Source organism: Passer montanus, unplaced genomic scaffold (assembly GCF_014805655.1).
Source record: "Passer montanus isolate IOZ18808 unplaced genomic scaffold, ASM1480565v1 scaffold19, whole genome shotgun sequence".
Classification (NCBI taxonomy): domain Eukaryota; kingdom Metazoa; phylum Chordata; class Aves; order Passeriformes; family Passeridae; genus Passer; species Passer montanus.
Genome location: NW_024366480.1, coordinates 5,435,498 through 5,452,860, shown reverse-complemented (window position 1 = coordinate 5,452,860; position 17,363 = coordinate 5,435,498). Strand labels below are relative to the sequence as shown.

At 34.9% G+C, this 17,363-nt stretch overlaps 1 protein-coding gene across 50 annotated transcripts in view; it reads right to left on the bottom strand.

Annotated features, from left to right (window-relative positions):
- Nucleotides 1-17,363, bottom strand: part of RIMS2 (regulating synaptic membrane exocytosis 2) — a 453,673-nt gene that overhangs the window by 159,946 nt on the left and 276,364 nt on the right. For 48 of the 50 annotated variants that reach the window (XM_039706150.1, XM_039706103.1, XM_039706156.1 and 45 more), the window contains 3 exons: nt 16,404-16,472; nt 5,101-5,257; nt 1,757-1,873 (listed from right to left, as the gene is read on the bottom strand). In XM_039706150.1, the coding sequence (XP_039562084.1) occupies nt 1,757-1,873; nt 5,101-5,257; nt 16,404-16,472 (343 nt within the window). The remainder of the gene's footprint in view (nt 1-1,756; nt 1,874-5,100; nt 5,258-16,403; nt 16,473-17,363) is intronic. The other 2 variants (XM_039706119.1, XM_039706122.1) reach the window with 1 other exon arrangement.

Sequence of the window (17,363 nt, the reverse complement as noted above, 5' to 3'; positions counted from 1 at the left end):
AGGGATTATTTGATTGAAGGGATGGAAAAACATTGTGGTACCGAACTTCAAGCAACCTTGCACAGCTTTGTATTTATCTGGGAGGCAGCAAATGAAAACTCGCACAGTGAGCAAACGCAGAGTATTCCATGAGGCATACACAGGCTCTAAGGACGAGTTTAGATCCTGCTTCAAGGATGACTGGTCTAAAAATCAACATAACATTGCATCCCAAAAGCATTCTGTAATATTCTTTTAAAGAAACAGCTCAAAATCTTCAAGTTATTGCCTTCTGTATGAAAATCATAATAAATCAAGTGAATAGATTTTTCCCAATATTTAAACAGGAATATTAAATATTTTAATGCAAAAAAGAGGTTCACTTATGAGCTACTGTACTTGTGATGAATACAGTTCCTCTTCAAGATGATAAACACTGCACTGTTTTTTCATTAGCTTTATTTTTGCCCATTTGACTTTTTTATTCACCAAATTAAACTACAAACCACTTTGACTAGATATGGGTTTTAATTCCTTTTGATACTTTTTTGTAACATATCATTGGGGAAAATTAATTATTATTTTTATCTTCTGAAATTAAAATATTATAATCCTTTGAAAAGTACTGTCTTGCATTCCACAAAATCCCTGACCATCACATTACTGGTCTCTAAAGAAATATTTATATTTTCTGTTCAATATTGCTAACAAAAAGCAGCCAATTTCTCAAATTGTTAGAAACCCCAAACACGTGTTTTGATGCCACTTGAAGAATAACCTGTGATAGCTACCTGTAAAAACATTCACTTCAAATAGTAGTCTTATATTCCTCAAGATTACAAAACATATCTGTATTACTCATTGGTATATGCAGTTATAAAATAAGACAAAAGCTAGCATTATACCTCTCATTATAAAGTGCAGAAATTTCAACTTGGTGCAAAAGAGCTGAAATATTTAAAGATTAAAGGTAATCAATTCTTTTTGGTTTGATTTTCTACCTGAAGACATGAGGTGGAAAAGACCAATATTTTTTTAATGTAGCAAAGTCATTGCCACAATTAATTCAGTAAAATTAACTATACTGTTCAATTATTGCTGAAATTCTTTTTTACATCATTAAAATTCACAGAGGTTGCTAAAGCTCTGCTTACTGTTTGGGAAGTTCCATTAGGCAAAACATTATTCATAGTCAGATGTGCCTCTAAACACAAAGACTGATTTCATACATGCTGTCCTAATAATTTTTTCTTTTCTTTTTTACCAAGTGTCTCAGAAGGTTGAGCAAAGATAAAAAACAGAACACGGTACTAGAATATACTTTTGTTACATGTGTGAACTGCACTGTATCCAAAGGAAGCATTACATTAATACTGAATGAAATTATCTATTTTTATGCCTCTTTATTCAGCAGTAAAAATGACCAAGTCTACTGATGGATTTTTTTAAAAGATATTTAGTACTAAAAGAATTCACTAATATAACACACAAAAGAAAAATATTTTTATTAAAAAGTATAACTAAACTCTTCAGCTATTACATCACACATTGTCTCACAGATTTTTTCAGATTCCCTCCTGGCAAACACACACTCACTGGACAGTTTTGCCAGCCTTATGTGCACTGATATTTTGTAATGTATGCCATGCGACCAGTGGATAAAGGAGAAATGCTAATCTCTGGGATTAGGTATGTAATTTATTTTAGCAAGCTACCAGACTGAAGTTACTCACGTTGATGCCTGTGCAGCTGTTCCTAATTCCAGCCAGGTGCTTACCTCTCTCTGTCTGGGGAGTAGTGGTCGTCCACAGCTCGGTGCCTGTCCATGCGGCTCAGGGTGTTGTAATGCGCAGCAGTGGATCGAGTCCCTCGCAGTCCCTGATCCACATTCCGACTGAGGAGAAAACATATCACAGCCTGAAATTTGCTGTAGACACCTCTCACTGGATAATGTGAACATATTGGATAATGTAAACATAATTGTAGACACCTCTCACTGGTGTCTACAAACAATTATCAGCAATCATGCTGGTAACAAGATCTGTTAGCTGACCAGACTTTTGAAGTAAAATAATTTTAAATCTTAAAGTAAAAAAAAAATAAATTTTCCTGTAGAAAATGGTGCCAAGTCCATGATAAGGATAGAGTTTTCTTTTTTTGTTCCAATGTGTTTCTTCTAGAAATAAGAGGAAAGCTTTTTCATTTCCTTCATTAAAAATGTTAATCTTGCATAACATTTCATTAGTCTTTCCAGACTTTAAGCAAAAATTCATTTCTGATGGAAACATACACTGTAAATAATTTTTCACGAGTTCTTGATTTTGGATTTATTATAAAGATGTAAACTGTAATAAGACACAAGAGGCACTTGTGGCTGTTACAGTAGAGTGCAGCCTGCTGAAAGCATGGTCATCTGAATTTAAAAATAGGACTGTATGTGGTACCCACTTAGTGGGTTAGTGCAGGCTTGGGTAAAGGTCACCTGTACTAATTGAGACCAAAGCTTTGCTTATGGATTGTTTTGCTTAGTTTATCTATCAATACCTACTGACACACACATTACTTTTTGTGCTCTGTAAAACAAATCCACAAGAACAGGAAAATAGGAGACAATTGTTAACTGTAATAATTATTATTACATAATAATGTAAACATAATTGTTTTGTATCGATTTGAAAATAACAAATTGGATGCTTCCCTCCATACAAGTTAAAGACCAATAAATTCTTCTGTCTCCTGTCCTTTACTGCAATCTGCTCTAGTGTTAGCCTCAGTTTCCTTTATTATTTTGGTTTTATATCACTCAGTTCCCCTTTCCTTTCTTGTCACTTTGTCTGCCCTTTTGGTACCTGTCATTCCTACCCTTAATCATTTACCACTTTCTGACTAGTGTTAACTTGTACATGTATCCTTCACAGCTGCTGCCCTGACATTATTTATTTCTGCATATATGTGCTATAAAGATGTTTCATTACACATAAACTTTTGCCTTCAGCTCCGCCTCATTTGTCATAAAGCATTTTCCACTCTGGCATTCATGAATCCAGATACTGGGTTTACTCTGGCTAGTACAGAGTAACAAGAGCAGTAACAATATCTTGTCAGCTACCACGCAGCGGGCCTTTGATGGAGTTCATTAAAAAACTAAGTAGGATTGAGGACTGCAAAATGGTTTCTAAAAAATAACAGCAACTTCTATGGCCCAAAATCTCCTGGCTGCAGAGGTGTCAGTAATAGGAAATCCCTGGGCATGCAGAATGCTCACTGCAGTTAGGACATCTATAGACTAGCACATGTATAACAAATTCACCTGAACAGGGTGCAAACTGTAATTGATAATTCTTGTAGATTTCCTGAGTACACCTGCATTTTCAGTAAAACTAAAACTGATATTTATGTAACTCATAGCTTATACTTTTCTTCTGCAAATCCTCAAACTCTCATAACCCAATTTTCTGGGCTCTGTTTGGTGCGTGGGCAGGGAAATATTACTCAAATAATGCATTTGATTCTGACATTGTAGGAAACAGCTGCAATAAATTCAAAACTATATTTAAAAATTTAGCTTTAGGAAAGTTAAAAAGCAAGTGATTTTGAACATGTACAGAAATCCAAGACTACAAGAAAATGAAGAGTAGATTTTTCAATGATGTTAAACAAGCGTTAATCACCAGCTTGGGTAAAAGTTCTGCTAAAAATGCACACAGCATGCATGCAGACAGAAAAACATAAAAACACAAACATACACACACAGAGATTTTGCTCATATTTATGTCTATATCCAAGACAAATAACCTCTGGAGATTCAGCATAGCAATTACTTAGGCTGAAATCAGTATATTAAAAATCAGAATAAGCCCCTTTGTGTCTACCACTTATGTCGCATTTCAAGTCAGGCTGACTTGGTTTTAGGTGGGTTTAGATTTCAAGTAGAAACACACAGTTTCTGCCTCTTAGCTGTAAGAGATGATGGGAGATAATTTGGAATCCTAATATCTCACTAATGCAAAAGGATATCATATAGGCTACATCCCTTAGAGGAAATGGTAAGTAAAAACATAAGTAAAATATTATGAAGTCAAGAGAATTTTAACTTAACAAAAAGAACAAAGATAACAGAAAGGAAAGCAGAAGACAAGAGAATCAGGATGTCTGAAAGAAACTGAAAGGAACATGGACCTGACAGGAAATATGGGATACAGATCTTCAGTATCAAAGGGGAATTGTGAACTTTATGGGCAAAAGAGAAAACTTCCACTTTCACTTCAACTGAATTATATCACCTGGAAACCTACCCAAACATAGCAACAAAAGGGCTGGAGAACAGGTTTCATTCCCATTTACATCTATCCTTCTGCTTCCTTTCTCTTAAGAAAGCTTATCCTGCAGAGCATTAAATCAATTATTATGTGTACTAGCTTTTGGAAGAAACTTCCTGGTCTAATTTTCTCAAGATAAATACTTATCAGATATCTTCCAAGATGAGGAGTTGATATCTGTCACTATAAAACTGTATGTCTATCAGTTTATTCTTGATGATTTAGAAGTATGAAAGAAATAGTAGAAAGGAAGATACTCTAGGCAGCAAGGGAGGTCCCCCAGAATCCTAATTCTACAGAAATAAAAGGGTTGAAAACATTCACTGTCATATGAATGCTAAAGAAATATCTATCACATACTATAAAACATGGCACCTGTAAATAGCTCTAAGAAATGAAAATGTGGAGAGATATTTTTCTTTCCTTGGATTAAACTGTACAGAATTTTGATTAAAAACTAGATATAAATAGGTAGAAGTAAGATACAATTATGTAATCATATAATAATAATAAATAATATAGTAACAATAAACAATAAATAACACATAATTATATATAAAGTAATATAATTTATATATTTATAAGTAGGCATCATATTACATTTTTGTATATTATTAAATTTATATATATTTATATATAGGCACATCACTATAATGTAAAAAAATCCATTTTCAGCTTTACATAATTTTGTAAGATATAACCAATTAATTGCCATTTTGAAAGTCTGGAGATTATTTCCAGCATTGGTAGAAGATCAGTACCAGTTTAGTTTATATAATTGCACAGTTCAACAGGAGTTTACCTTTGTGGGGGAGGGACACTGGGAGACCACGATCTAGTCCGTCCTATACTATCTCCACGGTGAGGGGACCCTGATCGAGAACAATGGTTAGATGACATTACTTGCTCTGGCACTGACAGTGTTGAACTTTGAAGATCTCTCCCATTATGTCGGTAATCTAAAAAGAAATGCAAATATTCAGTGAATCTGAAGTTGCACTTTTCAACTTCCTGCCATATCTGTAGTAGTGAGAAACTCAATAAAAGATGGGATTTGATCAAGAATGTTATCGTGTTTTCTTGGGTTTTATAGTAAAACATATTTATATAAAGTTGACTCCTGTGATGCTTTATTTAAGTGCAACTACAGTTCCCATAGTTATACTTTAAATGTATAGAAATTAATACCATGCACCAAACTGGAGACTTACCATTTACACTTAATATGATGTATTAATAATAAAACAAGTTAAACTGATTTTTCCTTATAATAAAACCCCTAATTATGGCATTTTTAATTAAAATTATATTGCAAATGTTGTGTATAATGTTTTTCAAACAGAAATGTCCTGTCCATAATTAAAAATTAATCCAAAATTAAGTTTACAAATTTGGGACAGGAAGTTACTGTGTAGTTAAATAATGAAATTGGATTCAAGAAAGATTTGTATTTCAGAAATAATTAAAGTAACAATGACTCAATGACATCAGATTTCACTCACAATTCTGAATTTCACTCACAATTCCTTCACGAATAGCAAGAACCTTGGCCTAATCATAAATAAGCCTAATAGAAGGCATAAATGGTCTAAGAAATGTCTCCAAGTTACACTGGAGTAAAATGCAACCACATGGACATTTAACACAGGCTTTTAATAAAATTCTGTTTTAAAAGCTGGATGTATTAAAAGTGATGGTCTTCATGTAATTGAAAAAGTTGAATTCACCATCCCATGGTGCAATACACTCTGTGGAAAAAAAAATGCTAGATATACAGCAATTTCAACTAAGTCTCCCCAAATTTTGTAAGGATTAAATTAAAACGATAAATGATAAAAAATTGAAGATTTGCAATTGTTAACTTGATTATAATGCTTAGCAGGAATAGGTCTTTAGAGAGTTCCTGGTGGCTATGACAATTGATATAACTGATTTCTTTGTTCCAAAGACAGAAACCAAGAAAAGAATACTTAGAGAGATCCACCCGGCACTGGAAAAATTCTTGCTCATGCAACTGTTATACTTTTCCCATGAGAATCTTCCAAGAGTAGAATAATCTTCTGCTCATGATTTTCTTATTTTTCTTCCTGGAAAATGTTCATTAAGACCTAAACAAAACCTTATTAATTCATTCCACTTTATGATTCCAAGTATGCTCAATACTTTCAACTGAGTACTCATATTCACTGCATGGCCTTACATCCAGGGATGTATATAAACAATCCTAATTCGTAAACAACTTCTTCCTCCTATGTTTAGGTGTAAACTGCTTTTTGTCTATCTGGTATGCATACATAAAGGAGGGGGGAAAAAAGCACATCACCATCACATTGCACTAATATAATGAAGCTGGGGATGACATAGTCTCTCCTCACTACACCACAGTCAAATCATGTAATGTGTATCTTCAGCTAATGAAGTCAGTAATGAAATACCGACTTTTACCCTATATACAAAGTAAATTTATTATTATAAGCACTGTCAAAACATATAGCGGCCAGTGCAACGTAATTCTGAGGTCACCAAAGGCAAAACAGGGGAAATTTTGTCTGTATTTGAAACAGGGTGTTATTCACTCACTACTAAAGTGTAGGAGATAAATTTTTTGCAAGTCAGTCTGGAAATCAATACACTCTTCAATTCTTTAACCAGAAGTCAAAGAGCTAAAGTAACAGCAGTGGACCATCCTGCAGCAGATCAGCAGCCCATCCTGCCCATCCTGCATCCTCCTGGCAGGACCTGTGGACTTGTGGAGAGAGAAGCCCACCGTGGAGCAGGTTTGCTGGCAGGACTTGGGACCCAGCCTGGAGCAATTTTCAGGGGCTGCAGCCTATGGGAGGGACTCACTCTGGAGCAGAGGGATAGACTGAAGAGTTCTCCCCTGAGGAGGAAGGAGTAGCAGAGACAACATGTGATGAACTGACTGCAACCCCCATTCCCATCTCCCCCTGCCGCTGAGAGGGAGGAGGTAGAGAACCAGAGGTGAAGTTGAGACCAGAGAGAAGGGATCGAGGCAAAGCTTTAAAATTTTAGGGGATTATTTTCTCATTATCCTACTCTGATTGGCAATAAAATAATTTCTCTGGGTCATCTGTTTTGCCCATGACCATAATGGGGAGTGATCCCCTCCTGTCCTTATCTCCACCACAAGCCTTCTGTTATATTTTCTCTCCCATGTCCAGGTCAGGAGGGCAGTGGTGGAGCAGTTTTGGCAGCCACTTGGCACCTAGCCAGGGTCAATCCACCAGACATAAATGAGCAGCAAATTATTATAAACATCCAGATAGTGAAATTAAAAAACCCATTATTTACAGTACAGGAACAGAGAGAAATATTGTCATATTATCCTAATAATGCATATCTATTGACAGAAAACATAGAGATGATTTTTGTATTCTCCATACACAAGGATAATTTGTTGCATTTGGAGATGGAAAACAATGTAGAGTAGTAAGATGAAGAAATAGGTAAATCCTTTGAAAAAATCAGCAGTTTATATAAAATTTGGTATATACAGAAGTATGTACCTCAAAATATGAGGGGAATGAGAAATACTGTAAGATTTTCTAGGTGAATAAACATAATGAAGGGCAAAGTAATCAATTAACAAAACACAAACAAAAGCCTCCTTTAAAATTCTAAAAAATGCTAAAAAAGATGAAAAAAACCTAGAAGCGAGAACAAGAAAATCAAAATTATTGAACTTATTAAATCTGCACATAGAAACAAATTAATTACTTTGGAACAAAAAGCCTTTTCCAGCTCTAATCTGTTATTGCAGATAAAATGAGCTGTATTGTTGCAATAAAACAAAATATATTACTTTGTAATTAATTGTCAAGTCTAGTCCTGATCAAATATGTGCTTTACATTAGTTTTGAGGTAGTCATGCAGTGCTTTCTGGTAACTAACAATGGTACTGCTTCCTTATGACAATAACAATTGCAGAAACAATCAGCATTCCTAGCAATTTAGCTAAATTTTGATAAATTTTTGCTACTTTTTTTAAGAAAACTAGAGGGTTTTAGCTGTGATCAAAGAAATAGATTAATGTTGTCTAATAATACTGTTGCCAAAAAAATGTCATTTATAATTTATTTGTCTAAAACAAAAATAATTATAATTACAAACTCCTCTTTTTCCAACAGGCCATACCATTGAAAAGCAACTGTTTAAGTAAGATAACCCTCTAACTTGGGTTAATGAGGTGATTTCAAAGTTATCCTTCAGTTTTGTAAAGTTAATGTAGCTCTGATTTAACTGCCTGTACTATAGGTATAATTTAACTTCCAATTTCAAAAACTATTGCACATCCTGGAAATAAGGTTAGAGAAGTTAAGTAAAAAACATTTTCTTTTGTAAAGAAATTATAGACAGAAAAGATAGGTCATAAGGGCAGTGTGACCAATGAGTTGCTATTGAGCAAAGCAGATATTTATAGCAGTAGTAAAAATAGGATAAATATTATCCTGCTTGGAGCTATAAATATTGAGTCATTACCATAGAATCAAAGGCTCTATAACTATGGCAAGCCTCTTAAATCAACATAGAGAGTACACAAAACCTGATAATCAGTGTAGAGATAATCAGTGGTAAACAACTGTGAGCTGCAGACACCTAAAAGACAGACACATGACAAAGACAACTGCAATGCCACCACCTTCTTCTGTCATGGGAAGGTTTCATTAAAAACTGACACATATGAAAAGAGGGATTTTACAAAGCACACTAAATACAGCTTCTTCAGACCTGAAGTTTTAGTTTTATCTGATTTAAGAGAGACTATTAATATATTTGACTTAAAATATTAATCCACACAGTATAGCTGTACTGTGCTAATATTATGCTATGCAGGGTACATGTTCAGTAAATACCAATGATTGAATTGCTATTAAATTATGAATCTTTCAGGTCCAAAATTGCAGAAAATCACAAACTTCCAAATATTAGGTTCACATCAACATCCCTAAAATAGCCCTGAAAAGAATTAACAGAAGTGTACTAATGAAGATTTTAATTTAGATGCCTTGCTGCTTGATTTACTTGAAAGAAACTCTTAGTATGAAAACTGTTCTAGAAAGGCAGTATTGGAATGGCTGCTCATCACAGGCAACATAATTGACTTGTTTCTGACACTGATGTTAAGTGATGTTTTCTCCACTTTAACATCTGTATTTGATTGAAACATCAAGCTTTCAGATATTTAACTTTTTAATACTCACAGTGGTTGGGCTTTAAACAAGCACTAATTAAAAACAATTATATAATCAAATTGCCAGAAATGCTTAACATACCAACATTTCACATATGGGCACTTTAGAGAGAGTTCAGTTCTTTCATACAAATGTGCTCAGCTTCTGGGGTGATTTGCACATCTAAATGAAGAATTTAGATATCGTCTGAAAAAATTGCTGACAGCCACTGATCAAACAAATTGAATTATTGATATCTGAATACTTTATAAGTTGGAGATACATTATGAATTGCTTTGGAGAATTTTTTTGTATTAAATATTATTCTGCAAATGTGGGAAGAATGAATGTACAGTGAAAGGAACCAGTAACATTACAGCAGGAACAACTGGTTACTTGCTGCATAGCAACTCAGTTCCTCACAGGTATATTTAGCTCTACAGCACTAATTGTATTTATAGGCCCATTACACTTGAGACAATTCTTTTCTTATGGAAAAGCATTCCCAAACAGTAACTAGACCTTGCTGAGTTTTCAGTGCTTGACATGCAAAGCTTGGGGGAAAAAAAAAAAAAAAAAAACCAAAAAAACAAACCAAACCACCACAGGTACTATAAAAATGTTTCTTCTTAGTTAAGCACTCATCCGTGTATATTTGCATCTGTCCAGCAAGTCCCCTCAATCAGCCTCCTCTTCACACTGTTGATTGGAATTTATCTGTCTTTATTGCTACATTTCCTTTTTAGAAGTGCTCTTCTAAATTACCACAATTGCAACCCGCCCCAGCGAGTGACCCCCTTTGTGAGAAGTATTCACTAAAAGCATCTCTGATAGGAATGCAACATCATTGCAATTTTCATTGTTTGTTAATGCCTTTGTCACTCCACAGATATAGGACTGTAGCAAAATATAAACTAACACACCGAGTTCATATTTCCTTAACTTTCCTCAAAGAGAGTGCTATTGATAATTAGTAATAATCTGAAAATAAAACTTGAATCAAGTTACATCTTTACTTTCAAAATGGGGTAATATGGCTTATATTTAAAAATAGTCTTGACTAGTTTTGACTAGTTTAAAGAAAAGCATTGAGAGAATGCTTTGAAGAGAAAGATGATTTGTCAGCTGAGGAAATGATACTGAAGAATTTCTTTATTTTTTTGAATAATAAAAGTATTACATTCAAAATTTAAATAAGAGAATAAACATGTAAAATGGAAAGCATATATTAAGAAAGAAAACTATAAATTAAAGAAAAGCTTGAAGAATTATAATAATGTGTAAAGACCTTCAGGCAAAAAGTTGTAAAAAATATATAAATTATTTGTTTGAAAGGAAAAAAAATGGGTAAAGATCCAATGATCTAGGCAGTCAGCATAAGGAGTATTTAACATGGCTTGAATTTTAGTTTGGAAGGGGGGTTTTTATGATACACAGACTAACATTCTTAAATCAAGAGAGAGCCCAGAAAGAACAGATTTTGGAGCAGGGCACTTGGTATCAACATGCAAAAAAATAAAAACCTTGTCAGTGTTTACATCTGAAGTTACTGGGCTTTTGGGTCACTACGGGCTACCATTTAGGGTAGCTGGTAATCTGGTAATACAATGAAATCTGTATTTTAGTAGGGATAGAAGTAATCCACTCTATGTGCTAATGCTGTAAGATGTCCTTCTATAGGCAGTTGGTTTCAATCTGTAACCAAAGTGTGTTTTCTGCATCTGCTTTGAGAAGCAATCATCACAGGATTCAGGAATAAAAATTCAGCTCATGTTATCAGCAAATAGAGAAAAACACATTTCCTCTACAGCAAAGGCTGCAACATGACAGTGAAAGCATTCTTTTGAACAAAGGATTCCTCAGGTGTTTTGAGAGGTGAAGCAAAAATGGATAATTTCTTTTTGTTCTTCTTCAAACACAGAAATATTTTTGAAGGTTCAGTAATAACTTCTGTACTGATAGTTACTATTTTTTCCTAATTCACATGGACCTAACCATCCTCTGAATAAATATCTTCTTTGTATTCTTATTTCCTCCTGAAACATACAGCTATCTTCTGCATAATGATAAAAAACTTATCACTATAAATGTTTTTCTTCTCAAATCTGGAGACTGCATTCTTTTACTCAGAAAAGCTCTTCTCTATAATAGAGACTTGCAATGCAGTCTATGTAGAATCCACTGCCTACATTCTTCCATGATTCATTTGTTGCTTCTGTTGAAACATATCTCAGATTCCAAGTGTTTCATAACACATAATCTGCTGTAATGCAGATGAGATATTGGTGTAGACCTGAATTTTAAACATTATTATCTTACTTAACATTTTAGTGTTACAAAAACAATAGGTGAGAATTTTATGATTAAATGGTCTTGACAATACATGTCTCTGTTCATAAAGTCAGACTCAATAGGCTGCTTGTATTCCCTAGGTTCAACATACACCAGAAAGTATCTGGGAAGAAAACTATTTAGAAATTATAGTCCATATTCCTTTAATTTGTTAACTGCAATGCATGCTTAACTCTGGACACTAGAATGAAAAAAAAACCCACCCAAAAAGCCAACCTGCCTTTCACTGTGTTGTATGCATTGTTAGAATATAAATGATGTTTTTTAAACATTTCTGGCATTAAAAAAATCAATATAAAAGTACTGTAGAGCTTTTATTAAAAAGGATGTAAGAGCATTCCAAAGGGCAGGTGTAGATGCTTATGTACTCCCACAAAGAACTTCTGGTGGCAGACAACTTTGAGGGCCAAGGTTTATTGTTCAGGACAGCAAAATAAATGCTTTAAATTGTTCGAGAGCTATGTATAACCAATCTCTAGACATAACCAGAATTGTGCTCATTCCACTATCCTATGGTAAGATTAATGCCAGCAAAGATAAAATATTAATAGAGACTATTCTAGCGTTTCCAAGATGAATGTACATTATATTTGAAGAGAGCTATTTTAGAATCCAGTAAAAATTCACTTTTAAAATATGTAATATGCTATAACCCTTTGTAACAATTACTGTTGGAGAATACATGTGTAGCCAGAAAAAAAGACACTGAAGTTTTTCCATCTGTTTATCACTATTTTTTAAAGGCCTTTCCTGTTGACAGAAACAACAGACTGAAGTTTATTACATTTATCTAAGCAGGCTCAGATCCATGCCACAAGAAGTGATAGATTTGGTAAATAATTTTTCCGAGAGGTCATAAAATCACAGAATGGTTTGAACTGGAAGGGAACTTTAAAGGACATCTAGTCAACCATTATGAATGAAAGTAAACTGAAGAGGAGCAAAGAGATATTTTTTTTTCTTCTTAAAGGTTTTTTTAGTTCACAGGTGTGATACTAGGAATTAATTTTATGGAAAGGATCATTGAGAATACTTGAAAGATGTTGGCAAGCTTAATTTGTGTAATGCACTATTTATATAGCAGACAGAAGAAGAGCAAAGTGTCATGTTAAATAAAACCTGAAAATACAAAATGAAAGAACTGGGGTACGTAAGAAAGGAAGCAAAGAAAGAGAGACAAATGGTTTCATGCAAATAGTGCATATTTAAACAAAGATTTTGATGAGTCTACAAACAGAGCAACTTAAAAAAATTGAGGGAATAAGGAGAGTGGAGGGTAAGACGACTAAACCAGAAGACTTACAAACATAGTGGTAGCAGCACAAAAAGAAAAGTAAGGCACTAAATTAATATTTCAAAACCTAAAAGCTATCAAATTTTCCTATCCACAGAGCCAGGCTGAATTAAAATGCAACTAAGGTGTAGAATTGTTCAGCAAAAATTCAATAGCTTAAAGATCCTAAAAAACTAAAGGTATGTCAGAAACTCAGGTAAGGGAAGTAGGCTCACTCAACTGTAAAGACCATCATTTTACAAGTTGTCAAAAGATAGGTTTATTGAATCAAATTTGTAAACCTAGGTGTTTCATAAGAATCCTGCTGATATTCAAGCACCTGCTAAAAAAACTGTGCAAAACTTGGTACCTTTTTCCAGGACAGGAAAAAAAATCACTTTCAAAATGATGCTATACTGGGCACTCTAGAAATATATCCATTAAATCCGGTTATTTCCTACCTTTATTTTTAAGCTCCTAAATGAGATTGATACATTTTTAATTTAACTGATTCGCAGCAATATGAAAGCCCTTATTTTTGGGAGGACAGGCAATTTGAATGCCTTAGAGACTACTAATCACAGACAGAAAGCTCATCAAAGACTGAAAGTACAGTAAATAGCAACAAAGGGCTTCTGAGGATGGCTGCCTCTTTGGTTCCGGTACTTCACACCACTGGCTATCTGTCCTTCCTGTGTTCTGACTGTAAGAAAGGAAACAGGGGAGTGGGAATATAAAAAAGCTGTAAATTTGCCGTAATAGATTTTTAATTAACGCAATAATCTGAACAAATAGCCTGTTACTGTTTGAAGATAAATGTTTTAAGGGACACAGAAATTTTAGTGGTTTTGCAGGCCTAGTGTTCTTTTTTAAATCTGGTAAAACTCCTGGAACCTTAGCACAAATATGACTTGCCCTGTTTATATCATAAAGTCTGTAAAATTTTATCCGTTTATAAAAAGGGCTTTTTCATAAAATTTACAAGCTGTCTACTATTGTAAAAATAAAGAAAAAGTAAGTGCAAGACGCATAGCATGGAATAGTAACATACCAGGGTCAAAAATTAAGCACAGCCTATGAGCTAACCATGAAATAGCCTGGAAATAAAAGCATGATTATGTAGACAAAACAGAAATGCATCTCAGACTGGTAATAGATTTTAAAGCAGGACTAGGCCAACTCGTATAATTAGATAGTTCACTAAATGTCCAGACTGATCAATACTTGGCTTCACACCATCTTGCAATATTCAGGATTGCCTACCTCACCTCTTTTTATTTGCTCTCAGTTCCAAGGTGAGCTGTATTGCTCTCATTCCTCTTTCCTGTCTCCCCTCCTTAGCCTCCAGCAGCAGATCCTGTACCCCATATGCTGATGGGTGCCTGCGAGGCAGGAACACGCTTTGACCGACCTGAGCGGATCACGCTCCCACAGCTGCTGTGGACCAGACAGATTATACTGCTCAGCCTTTCCCAAACCCCGCTGTCTAACACTGGAGCTGGACCTCACCCAAGAGAACCAGAAACTGTCTAGCACAGGAAACCGAGTGTTAAAAATCTCAGAAGAGCAGCAGGGCAATAGAACATACACTGAGAGGAGTACCCCACTCTGTGCTGACAGCAGCAGCCCTCGGTGCTGGTTACAGGCGGCACAGCTGCCTCCTCTGGGTTGGATACTGGGGAAAAATCTTCCTGAAAGAGCTGTCCAGCAATGGAACAGGCTGGGAAGGGCTGGAGTCACCACTCCTGCAGGTCTTTAAAAGACATGTGGCTGAGGGGCAAGGTTTAATAGCGAACTTTCCAGTTCTAGCAGTTGGACTTGATCCAACTTGAAAGTGTCCCGGATTCTATAATTTAAATATATTCTCTGTTGTAGTAATGAAAAGCATATGGTTGTGCTTTATTGTTTCCAGATATAAATATTTTTTAATCTGGTGTTATCTTTTCTCTTAGAAGGGGAGACATACTCTTTGACATGACAACTTTTTTCTCAAATAGGCTCAATTCCAATACTTAAACAGATTATCTGCTATCTCCTATCCTGCCTTAAATGTTCATGTTTCAGACCTTTGGTAGTGTTATTATTCCAACATGAAATTTTACAGGCATCTTGCAATATTCAGGATTGCCTACCTCACCTCTTTTTATTTGCTCTCAGTTCCAAGGTGAGCTGTATTGCTCTCATTCCTCTTTCCTGTCTCTCCTCCTTAGCCTCCAGCAGCAGATCCTGTACCCCATATGCTGATGGGTGCCTGCGAGGCAGGAACAGGCTTTGACCGACCTGAGCGGATCACGCTCCCACAGCTGCTGTGGACCAGACAGATTATACTGCTCAGCCTTTCCCAAACCCCGCTGTCTAACACTGGAGCTGGACCTCACCCAAGAGAACCAGAAACGGTCTAGCACAGGAAACCCTGAGTGTTAAAAATCTCAGAAGAGCAGCAGGGCAATAGAACATACACTGAGAGGAGTACCCCAATCTGTGCTGACAGCAGCAGCCCTCGGTGCTGGTTACAGGCAGAACAGCTGCCTCCTCTGGGTTGGATACTGGGGAAAAATCTTCCTGAAAGAGCTGTCCAGCAATGGAACAGGCTGGGAAGGGCTGGAGTCACCACTCCTGCAGGTCTTTAAAAGACATGTGGCTGAGGGGCAAGGTTTAATAGCGAACTTTCCAGTTCTAGCAGTTGGACTTGATCCAACTCAAAAGTGTCCTGGATTCTATAATCTTAAATATATTCTCTGTTGTAGTAATGAAAAGCATATGGTTGTGCTTTATTGTTTCCAGATATAAATATTTTTTAATCTGGTGTTATCTTTTCTCTTAGAAGGGGAGACATACTCTTTGACATGACAACTTTTTTCTCAAATAGGCTCAATTCCAATACTTAGTGAAACAGATTATCTGCTATCTCCTATCCTGCCTTAAATGTTCATGTTTCAGACCTTTGGTAGTGTTATTATTCCAACATGAAATTTTACAGGATATACCAACATATGCCTGTCAAAAAAAAAAAGAAATTAACATTTCTGACATTCATTAAAAATGAATGACACTACCATTATGCTATTTGTATCATTATATAAAAGCAATGAGAACATTCACACACTGACTTTTTTTCCCCCATTAGTAATTTTTGAGATTATGCATGATATTTACTTTTGCATCTCTTAAAAAATATATACTTAAGTTCCACTTATTTTTAATCAGAAAACATTGCAAAATTCATAACAAATTACAAATCAGAAATATTTCTACTGAACTTGGAGAAGTAAATTCAAACATCAGTACCTGAAACAACACCAATTCCATCATCACAGTCATAATCAGAGACTTCGCTGTCACTGATTCTTTTGGATCCTGGAAAAAGAAAAGACATGTATCATCTTCCTTCCTGTAAGCTAAAACTATCCTCTATCAATAATACATAAATTAATGTATGGAATTCATACTATACAATGAAGCATTAATATCAGCATATAAAGGTAATTATTCATGTTATAACTGCCGAACATCTATGACTGCACCAATTATTTCAGCTAAATCTTTAATGTAATATAAAATGAAATGATGAAATACATCTCTACAATATTGCTCTTATGAAATATTTTCATACAGTTTAAATTCATTCCATATACACAGATATTTGTATTCATTCTGTACAGAAACTGGTATCACAATGTTCATATTCCAAGTTTTCATATACAAGACACCATCCCTCCCCAAAGTCTCTGAATAACAGAAAGATTATTAATAGCAATAATATTAAATGCATGTAGTACATTCTTCAAGTTCTTAATAAGGATTATCGGGAGAAAAGGCAGCGTCACACATGTAGTGTGCCATGGAACACAAGCAAACTATTAAATGTATACCTGCCAAAATATCTAGAGCTGAGTTGGCAAAAGCAGATTCCACTTCCACAATTAGAACCCAAATGTAGGTCACACAGGAAAAGTAAATATGCAAGTTTTGTTCGTCCTAAATTTACTTCAGTCTTCTGTGGCATATTTAAAACAGTATTTAATTGCTGATATCAGGGTTAAACACTGGCATGTGACTGATAATTATTCATTTACTTCTTTTAAATGTGAAAAAATCCCTGTTTTTCAGCAAGATGGTGTGTCTATTTTAACTTTCTGACCATCTAAAAAATGGGTAATTAGAACGCAGAAACTTTAATTGTCACCACACCTCCAATCACATGCAAGATTTTTTTTTCCTGCCTCAGGACAATTTTTTGGAAAATGT